Source organism: Alosa alosa, chromosome 11 (assembly GCF_017589495.1).
Source record: "Alosa alosa isolate M-15738 ecotype Scorff River chromosome 11, AALO_Geno_1.1, whole genome shotgun sequence".
NCBI lineage: Eukaryota > Metazoa > Chordata > Actinopteri > Clupeiformes > Clupeidae > Alosa > Alosa alosa.
This window is the reverse complement of record NC_063199.1, coordinates 17,454,729-17,465,320: the sequence shown is the minus strand read 5'-3', so window position 1 is coordinate 17,465,320 and position 10,592 is coordinate 17,454,729. Positions and strand designations below refer to the sequence as shown.

Genomic DNA, 10,592 nt, shown 5'->3' with positions numbered 1-10,592 from the left:
TGGAAAGCAAAAGGCATCTAATATCCGAGTAATTAGGGTATTTACTGTACAGTTGCATAACTGTAAGAGAAAGACTGATGCAACCCAAAGGTGATTTGCCTGGAAAGCGTGTGCTGAGCATGCGTGCAACACAATGGTTCTCTGACAGACTCCACGTCTAAACTCCAGATTCGTTTAGCCAATCGCAATCGGCCACCGCGTGTTTGGAAACAACACACCCTGCTAGTTATATTTCCTCAATCATCCGCTGCTCGAAACTTCAACTTCTCTCTGCTGTCTTTATTACCTATTTAGTAAGAGTTAGTAGCGTAGCGGTGTTTTTGACAGGTATGATAGGTTAATCATACAACGGAACGCTCTAATTTTGTATTCTTTGTTGTAACGTTAGCTACTTGTTTTTAGCCAGTTAGCTAACTCAAAAAAGCACTGCTTAGCGTTGTTGATATAGAGAGACGACATGAGCGATAACGAAAGAAGTTCTTCGCCTGACCCAGACACCATGAAGTTGGTTGTTAAAACTCCTAGGCAAGAGTGTGGAGACCAAATAATCGAAGGAGTGGATTTAAACTGGAAGGTGTTGGATTTGAAGAGGCATTTGTCACAGGTTTACCCCTCCTGTCCAGTAAGTGACACTGATGGAATGTTTTGTCTCGTCCTAGCAACTAGCCAGCTAAATGCTAAAGCTAGCTAAATAATGTTGGCTCTTAAACTGTAGAACTGACTTAAAACGTCAGCAGTGACATTCAACTTGATGTGTTTGTCTTGGGAAATAGTCAAAACAATAAAGCTATGGTCGTTAAGTGTGCTTAGCGATAGCTAAGTTAACAGCATGTAAAACAATCGACCCTTGCCCTTTGTCGAACACTGTTGGTAGAAATGTGGAAGTGTGGCAGTTGTTATGACTAGAATGCTAAACCTAGGATGTGAAATTGTGGACGAATATTTCAATGGAACCTTAACGTTAGCCTAACAATATGTCTCAATGATGAGTGCGAGTCGTCCTTTGGATAAAGTATAACGTAATGGATGTTTGAGTAAGGCGTGTGATCGCAAGCTGTGTCATTTGTAATCTCATCTTTTTCGTTTGTCCAGGCGGAGAAAGACCAGCGACTTATTTACTCTGGCAAGCTGCTTCCAGACAACCTGCCCGTCAGAGACGCTTTCAGACAGGTATATATATATGCACTAGCTACTAGGAGATATAAAACATGCCATTTACCACACGAGCTCTCCAAACGTCTCTTTCATTCCAAATATCTTTGAGACAACCTAGTCTCCTGTACACTTGAACAATTACTGAACGCAAAGAATATTGAACAAGCATTGTTTACAAACGGTGGATAGTCCACATTTGGTGTAGCAACATAGGACAGAGTGTAGGCTCCAATTACCAACGTGCACAAAGCCCTTGTAAGCAGAGCCAAGGTCAGGCTGTTACAGTGTTCAGAGAACACAGAAACTCATTCTCTCACAGCCATTGTGATGTGTTCTAGGGAAGGTTGGTTGCATGTTTCTAAATGACTGCCAGTTCAGTAGCAGCTGTGACGTTGTGCCCAGAGTACAGGTATGCCTGTCTCTTATCAGCATGTGGAAACATGGCGCAGAGTAACATGAGTCAGTGTTAAAACCCTCAGCTCAACCTTTTGGCTACTAATACTAGTAGGCTTGCATAGTCAGATTAATCTACTATGTGTAAAAAAACACATAGTAAAAGTGAAGTGACAGAATATATACAGATACTGATGTTCGTGAACAGCCTTTACTAAGTGCAGTGTATGGACTTCTGTTTGTTGTAACCCTGTTGTTTGTCTAACTCTCAGGGAGACCTCATGCCCATCATCCACCTGGTGTGTGCTTTCAAACCCCAGGTCAACGTTGAGCAAGGAGCCAGGCCCAAGGTACAGCACACCTAAACCTTTTCTCCCAGTTCTAGTCTCTGGGAACTGTAGTTTTCCAGTCAAGCTGTCCTCCTTTCTGGAGAACATAACAAATTCAGAACCAAAGTCACTTTATGAAGCAAGACAAATGGTATTTTCTTACATTTTGAAAGTGCCAAGGCTTTCTACAAGTCAGTTGAAATAATGCTAAAATGTAAAATAGCAGAATGAGACAGCAGTACTTTATATGTTATATGTTTATAGTATGCTCTGTGCCCTAGTAATACATAATGTATACTGCTCAGAGATGTAGAGAATACAGTTGATTGGAAAGACAAAAGCAGGAGACATGCAACAGTAAGCTTTCAGTAAGAGGATGTGTTCTAGCATGACTGCTGAGGCATAGCGGGTGTTCTTGCTGTGTAAGTATGGCAGACAAGTCTGTACTTATGTAAAGGTAGTATATCATAAAGTGTAGAGGTGTACGCACATCTATAACGATTCTACAGGTGCTGGATACTAGAAATACCGAGTAAAACAAAAGAAAAGATATCCGCATCCCAGTTTAATGGTAGGTCATACACAACGTTTCAACCACTCAGGTCTTCGTCAGGTGTGGTAGAATGGCATAATAGTAACATGCAGCAGTGTTTGCTAAGGTTTCTGCTATGCTCATCTTCACTAGTGGTAAAGTCATGAGATATGAAGTGATGTTTGATGAAAATAAATGTGATTTCGTCTTCACTAGTGGTAAAGCCATGAGATATGAAGTGATGTTTGATGAAAATAAATGTAACGTAATTATGTAATGATTCCACGAGGTATTAGGATTGGGCCTTAGTCACACTTATGACATCATAGTTTCTCCCCTTCTTCTGGGTGTTTTCCTATTAGCCCTCAGCCCAAGTTCTGGGATGAAATATTTTTGCAGTTTCCATCTGTGAAATTGTGTGTGTGTGTGAGAAATTGTGCACAGTTGTGTTTTGTGTGTATGTCCGCACATCCCTGGAGATCACCGAGCTAACTCGGTGTAACTCAGTGGGTGACAGAGACACAGCTGTGTGCCTTCCCTCATTATACTCCCCCAGGAGTCCAGCATCTCACAGGCCTGCATGACTCCACAGCTGGAACGTGCGCCAGTCAGAGTCTGTGCCACACTGTCTTTGTCCGCAACAACGAACACATGTCTCGGGTCTCATCCCTGAGAGCACAAATTGCTGGGTTCGGGCGGAACCATTTTCAGCACAGCCTCTTTTTTTTTTTGTAGAGTGTAGGATAAGATATCACATTCAAAGCCACCTTCATGCATAAAGCGCTGATGGCCCAGAAAAGTGATCTGTTTTTCCTAAGAGCATCCACTATCCTTTTCTTCTTATCTCTCTCTCTCTCTCTCTCTCTCTCTCTCTCTCTCTCTTTCTCTCTCTCCTCTTTCTCTCTCTCTCTCTCTCTCTTTCTGTCTCTTTTCTTTCAGGTCAGAACAGAGGAATCAACCCCACCCTCATCTGCAGCAGGCGAAGCCTCGACCCCTCCTCTGTCTGCACACGCTCCGCAGATGCCCTCGCCTGGCGCCCTGAGACACCGCGGGCACCCCGCGCCATCCTGGACGCCACCCACAGCCACGTGAGTCATCAGGGTTCACCGGCGCAGGCTGCACATCACTTCCTGGTCTCTGTCTCTCCCGTGTGGTTCTTATCTGCCCCATATAGCCAGAGCCATGCTGTCTTTTATGGCTCTGCGCTTATTATATTTCTTACAACCCGAGAGCCCCTTCTGGAGCTCCCTCTATTATAAAACTTTGTTTTATGCTGCTAAATGTCTGCTTTGTGTCATACGTGCAACTTTGCAAACAAAGAAGCCAGCAGTCTTCAAGTTTTGATGCGTGATTTGCTGACGTGAGCCTACGCCGCCATCTGTTTGTATCAGATACTGTCATACGTGGGCAGATCACTTGCTAATGATATCTCTCTGGTTTCTGCAAGCCGAGAGAGACAGAGAGAGAGAAAGAGATGTTTAGATAGATGCCACTCAGAAACATACACTGTCTGGTCATGTTTCTCAGCCAGCCCTGTGAATATTATCAGGCAGCGGTGTCGCACGGTCGTATAGCTGGCTGGCAGTCTGGTGTCTGGAGCGAGGTTGTCATGGTGACCGAGGTTCTCTGTCTCTTGTCTCCTCAGGGCTGGTGCGGCAGCGATGGCGCACCCCGCTTTCCCCACCTACTCACTCTACAGCCCCCAACAGCTGCTCTGGCTGCAGCACATGTATGCCCGACAGTACTACATGCACTAGTGAGTAACATATGATATTGCATAAACAGCACTACATGCACTAGTGAGTAACATATGATATTGCATAAACAGCACTACATGCACTAGTGAGTACCATTTGATATTGCATAAACAGCACTACAGTACATGCACTAGTGAGTATCATATGATATTGCATAAACAGCACTACATGCACTAGTGAGTACGATTTTATATTGCATAAACAGTACTACATGCACTGGTAAGTACTATGCACAAGTTAGTACCAGTTTAGTATGCATTAAGATCAGCAGTACTACATGCACTTGTAATTATGAGATTACTATTAGTTAATAGCAGCAGTACGACATATACTGGTAAGTACCAGTTTAGTATTAGTCATCGCTAAGGCTAACACATTGATGAATGACAGTACTACATGTTCTAGTAAACACCAGCCTAGTATGAGGTATTGGGACTTACTATTCTACATGCACTGCAGTAAATGTCAGGATTGGCATGCACAATGTCTGATAGTACTACAGGCTGTAATTAGTCTCTGTTCTATGCTTCACAGTCACAGTAGTTTCTACAAAAATGCTTGTTATATAGCTTGCCTGGATTTATTAGGCCTAAACATACCATGTAGATGTGCTATGAGTTCATCTGCTGTAGTATGTAGCCCTTGTACCCAATGGATTGCTTTAGATGTTCTATTAATAGTATTCGGAATTCAACTGAAATGAGACTTCATGTGCTGTCTGTGCTCTGCTAATCCTTGGGGTTTTCTGTCGTCCAGCCAAGCTGCCCTGGCCGCTGCCTCCACTACGCCCCTGGCCCCCACCGTGGCCACCTCTCTGCCCGTCGCACCCCACCAAGCCGCAGTCGCCGCTGGGCTGCCCAATCAAGCACCCATCGACAACTTACCAGCCAATCAGAACGCCGCAGATCCCGCATTCATCAACCCGGAGGGAGCCAATCAGAACCTGCGCATGAACGCGCAGGGTGGACCCGTGATGGAGGACGAGGAAGAGATGGAACGTGATTGGCTGGACTGGGTGTACACGGCCGCCCGTCTCGGCGTGTTCCTCAGCATTGTCTACTTCTACTCCAGCCTCAGTCGCTTCATTCTCGTCATGAGCAGCCTGCTCCTCATGTACCTGTGAGTATCTTCAGCACTGAGCAGTCACCTTCCTCTTATTCCAATTGCGCTACTTTTAACAGCACTACAAGGGTGTGAGAAATGGTATCAACAACAGTTTCCACAACATTCTTTTTGTCTGGCAATGCAATCACTATAGCGTTGTTAACATGAATTGGTTGGTAGCTGTAATATAACATTAACAGCAATGGCTATAGAAACATGGATGGAAATAGTTGAATTTATGTACCTGCTAATGTACCTGTAAGTGTCTATATCACTAAGAAGTAACATTACTCTGCCTGCTTCTCGTGGGGCATTATCACCAATCCTGTTACTCCTATTGCAGAAATTCTACTATTTCAGTCCATGTTTTAATGGCCATTGCTATATTAATTATACAACATTGTACTATACAACAGCTCGCAACCCACTAATGTCACTAATGCTACTGTGGCTGCATTGCTGGACGAGAGTAATCACTTTGGAGCCATCTCTGTAACACTTGCAGCGCTGTTCCAGTGCAAAGGCCCCTTATCTCTGCCGTTACTGTTACCGTGTGCAGTAACCAGGTGAGGAGGCTCACGCAGGTCATGTCCTCTGTCCAGTCTGGCGCAGTCACAAACTTCCCACAGTTACGCAACTTCGTTAGGCTCAGCTCTCTGGCCCTCAGCGCTCTGAAGGGGGAAACGAGGTGGAGGGAGGGGGGGATAAGAGAAATGATGGGGGATGGAGGGAAGTAGGGATGAGAGGAGGAGAGGAGAGAGGGAAATGAGGGGAGGCGAGGGGCATGGGTTAGTGAAAGAGAAACAGCGTGACATGAACTGCGGTCACTGTGGTACGCACTCGCATACACAGACTTGCTTGAATACACACACACACACACACACACACACACACACACCAACGTGTCTGTAGCCACACATACACACAGATTCGCTCGTGTACACACACATAGACTCTCTCATGCGCACACACACACACACACACACACAGAGAGGCTGCTTTTGAATGCGGGAGCTTTAGCGTCTCCCGGTGGATGAGAGCGAGTGGCCTGGGACTCTTCTCCAAACTCCACAGCTGCACAGCAAAGATTAGGCCTGGATGTCAGCTCAAGGACTTCAGTGTTTAACGATAAATGAATCCGTGCTGACGTGGCAGTGCACACACACACACACACCTAAAAACACACATGCTTACACTCTCAGTGGTTGGCAACACACTGGCTTTGCTTCAAGTTCCACACTCTGATGATTATTGCCAGTCTTTGATAGTATTTGGAGTTGACCTCACCAGGTTATCATATCCCCCCTGCATGTAGCACAGCCTCCATGTTTCCCAGCTCTGTCCTGCCTTGTTTGCTTATCCTGGCTGAATTTAGCCTCAAAATGGTTTGACAGAAGAGATGGTACATACGTTACCATGTGGATTTATTCTGTGCAGCTAGCCTGGTCCCGGCCATAATGTTAATTATGTTGTCTTATTGGTTCCGCCAGCTGTCACTCCGAACAGACCTTGATGTGTTTTAAATAACCTTATTCCATGTATGTATACTATTTGCTAAATTTACTTGCTCGCAAAGCACCACAGATAGTCTGCATCATTTTATTGTGATAGCCTAGCTATTTTATAAATATCAACACAGTTGCTTGCTTGCTTCTGTTGAAAAGACATTTCATGAATAGCCTACTGCAGTAGTTGATGGAATGGAGGGCAATGTTTCAAAGGTTATCAATTCATTTGGTTATAAAGACAATATAAAGTCATACGCAGTCATACTCTGTGTTTCTACAGTCCTGTGCCTATATAAGGAAGCAGTCATGCACACATAAATTTGCATTCAGTTGGTCAACCACGCCTACTCTTGCTGTTTTACAGAAACAGCTGCGTTTCCCTATTCAAAAAAGAAAAACTTTACTTCATTGGTAGATATCAAAAGGTGTGGTTCTGTTAATTCTGCTTTCATGAAATACCTCTCTGGTCTTTGACATAGGACTCTGCTTACCCCCATTTTTTCCATTTCCGTCATCTATGATGGGTCAAGTAAGCCTTTGACACTGCTATTGTAACAAAAGCTTTCAGTGCATATGAACAAATGGATGAATATTATAATGAAACGTTCACAATTTCAGGTTTGTGTCTATGGATCCACTGGGGCAGATTATTTTAGTCATTAGTTTTATCACCTTGTAAAAAATGTGTGCAGCCAAGTGTTCAGATTGTAATGGAGCGAATGATTTTGATTGCTTGGTTGGAATGGAGGCTGTCTGCTTTCCTAGGCCAGCATTTGCTCTTTTCTGCTCTGCAAGTGGCTGATGTTTATCATTCTTTCATTTCTGCTTTCAGACACACTGCTGGCTGGTTCCCCTTTCGCCGGAGGCCCGTGGTCAGGGCTCCGAATGAGCCCGCTCCAGAGGTCATCCAAAACCAGCAAAACCTGAACAACCAGAATCAGCGCGATGAGCCGGTAAGCAGCAGCAGCAACAACAACAGCAACACAAAATAAAGAACTCTGAGGTTTTGTTTATTTGCATCAGGAGCGGTTTGGCCTGTTTTCTCCCCCACCCCCATCCCCATCCCCAGACAGGAAGTGTTTTTTTTGGCCTTTTGGCCTTTTGGCCTTTTCAGCCATCTGTCTCTCGAACAGGAAATGCAGTTTCAAAGTAAACTCAGGTCTCAGAACTCGGTGGCTCTAATAAGATGGTGCCTATGGCATCTACTGTACAATTGTTTGTGAGGAGTTAAAGATGACCATTCATTGCATGTAGCTAAATAAGGTAGAGAGGTAGAACTTGTTTTAAAGTAGAGGTGATACTAAACTTCAAAAAGATATGTGCTCCAGCTCTGGATCCCAAGACTTGTACTGTGTGTTATCTGTAGCCTATGCAAGGCATGGTGTGGGAAATGCTATTACCTTTGCTGGCCCCATTTGACCTTATGTGTCTTTAGGTCATTAAAACAGCAGTTAGAGTTTTGGTTGTAAACTAGCAGTCTAACCACTGACAAGGCATGCAAGAACGTGCAACAGCACAGCTGGCACTGAAAAAGGATTACAATCCTGCTAAGTCATGTTTGTTGATGTGTGTCATTGTATGTTACCCACAGGCGGAAGCCCCACCTGCAGGAGAGGGTCCGGAGGTGGCAGCAGCAGCAGCAGCAGTAGGCCCAGAGGGGGAAGCTCCTCACCCCCTCACCCCTGTCCTGGTGCCCCCACACCGTGTGTCTGTCGTCTGGACTGCCTGGCTCTTCTTCAAGGCTTTCTTTGCCTCACTCATCCCAGAAGTGCCCCAAGGGGTGGCAAACTGAGGGCAATAGGCCCTTTCCCCTCACCCCCTCCTGTCGGACATACGGACCGGACAACTCAAGATGGGCCACAGAAGAAAGCGCTGTCGGGGTGTCGGTGGTGCTTGATATGTCGCATGATGCTTGTGTCAGGTTCTCACCACATTCCTGAATATGAGGGCGTTTTTTTGGGGGGATTGAGACAAGACCTCATATTCTCTCTGTGCTCATTGATGATGATGATGTATTTTCCTGATGGTGCACTTTGAAGACTTTTCGTTTCGGTTTCGTGACCACAAACCTGAGGTTCAAAGATATTCCAAGTTCTTCCTACTCATTTTGCCAAACTGTACATAAACTGTAAACATGTAAATACGTCTGTATAGAGTAGCCACAGCACTTTAGAACCTCTCCAAAGTTTGGATGTGTGGAGCTAAGCTGGTATTGAATTTAGAAGTCGTCTTATGCAAGCCTCTTGTCAACGGAGTTTCATTTTGTGGGAGGCCTCTAAGCTGTAGCTATCCAAGGTTGTACTGAAGTGCAGATCAGATCTCACCTGCTTCAGATTCCTCACAACTTGTAAGGACATTGACAGAATGACTACTATCAATTCAATCTCCCCCTTCAGTTTTCTGTCTATCTCTAGGAATGTCCAAAGCGAGTGTATTGATTGGGTTCTCTGAAAGCCGAAGGATGCAGCTCAATATTTGCATCCTGCTTGAAATGTTCAGCTTACTTACATTTTAACATATGTTTGTTTTTTAGTTGTTGTAAAATGGAAACATCAAACCGTGTTAAACCATGTTAAAAGGGCATACAAACAATACAATACAAAACACCTGTACTAGGAGGGTTTAATACCTGTACTAGGAGGGACTTGGACTGTAGCAGTCTGTTGTTCTCTTCTTAGGGCACAATGGCACTTTGTTTTCTTTTCTAAGTAAACATGGGAGAATGCAGAAGACACAAGCTTGACTGAAACTATGTTTGACATGATCTCTACTCCAGACATTCAGTGGAGGTCTTTATCAGCCACTGTATTTATAATGGAAACCTTTTTATGTTAATGAAAAATAACTGTTTTGCTGTGAATGTAATGGAAGTGTATCTATTTCTGTATAGGATTAAAGTAATTAACAAACACTTGTTCTTCAGTCTCCCTCTCTCTGTAGCTCATTTTAAATTCCAGTGTCTGATTTGATACACAAAACTGAAATTGATACCATATCACATAATTTTGAAGAGCCTCCATTGGATTCTCTAGGTTAGTTCTATTCACCTCAATTGTTTTTGTGTCCTGTGTTTCTGTGACGTTGGGAAAGACAACATGTTATTCAATTGCACATTTCCTGTGCTGTGTCTAGGGATGAGCTCTGCATTCTTCCACAAGATCAGTCTAGTCTCCTCGTCAAGAGTTCATTGACCTCTGCTAGAAATGCATGGGTTACAGCAGGGCAAAAGTCATCCCGTGCCGGCCAAAACATCTCCCTCAGGACCCATCCAACTCCACACTGCAACCAACTCCCTAAAGTTAGGAAAACAAGAAGCAAAGACAAAGGACTCACAAGCTCAACTGTCCGAAAGGTTGGCAAACATGGCACCAGTTTAACGCTTAAGGTGACTGTCTGGTTAGTATCCAATCAACTTAGCTGTCTATCTCTAAAGCAAAAGGTTTATTTTCTAGAGTTTTTGTTTTCCACTGAGATGGTTCATGGTGCAAGACTCAAGGCTTGCCAATGTGTTGGAAGAGGACGGGCAGAGTTATAATTTAGGTTATTGTGGAGTTGTTCAGGTTCAGTTCTTTTATATTCACTCGACCTGTCACACACAGTTTGCTGGCACAGTGACAGGGGCTTGAAACACAAGTTGTCATGAATTGGAGGAATAAAAAACACCAGGGGTCTGTCTGGGGGAAGGCACCATTGCTAGTGGAGGTGTAAAGACATTATTATTATATTTATTTGATTTCATAGATCAACACAAATTGCTTATATATGCTGGTGATACTGTTGATAATCAACATTGAAATGCTAATGCCTTAGACGG

The 10,592-nt window shown here is 44.1% G+C and overlaps 1 protein-coding gene across 1 annotated transcript; it reads left to right on the top strand.

Moving 5' to 3' along the window:
- Positions 1 to 71: 71 nt before the first annotated feature.
- herpud1 (homocysteine-inducible, endoplasmic reticulum stress-inducible, ubiquitin-like domain member 1) lies at positions 72 to 9,689 on the top strand. The gene is made up of 8 exons (XM_048256653.1): positions 72 to 622; positions 1,093 to 1,170; positions 1,821 to 1,898; positions 3,349 to 3,497; positions 4,055 to 4,165; positions 4,923 to 5,285; positions 7,611 to 7,731; positions 8,370 to 9,689. Exons 1-8 carry the CDS (start codon positions 458 to 460, stop codon positions 8,568 to 8,570), a joined length of 1,266 nt encoding a protein of 421 aa, XP_048112610.1. The 5' UTR covers positions 72 to 457; the 3' UTR covers positions 8,571 to 9,689.
- The last annotated feature ends 903 nt before the right edge of the window (positions 9,690 to 10,592 follow it).

Coding starts and splice junctions, on each gene's coding strand:
- herpud1 (XM_048256653.1), top strand. CDS start 458: ATGAGCGATAACGAAAGAAGTTCTTCGCCTGACCCAGACACCATGAAG. Junction 5,286..7,610: donor AGCCTGCTCCTCATGTACCT/GTGAGTATCTTC, acceptor TTCTGCTTTCAG/ACACACTGCTGGCTGGTTCC. Junction 7,732..8,369: donor AGAATCAGCGCGATGAGCCG/GTAAGCAGCAGC, acceptor TGTTACCCACAG/GCGGAAGCCCCACCTGCAGG.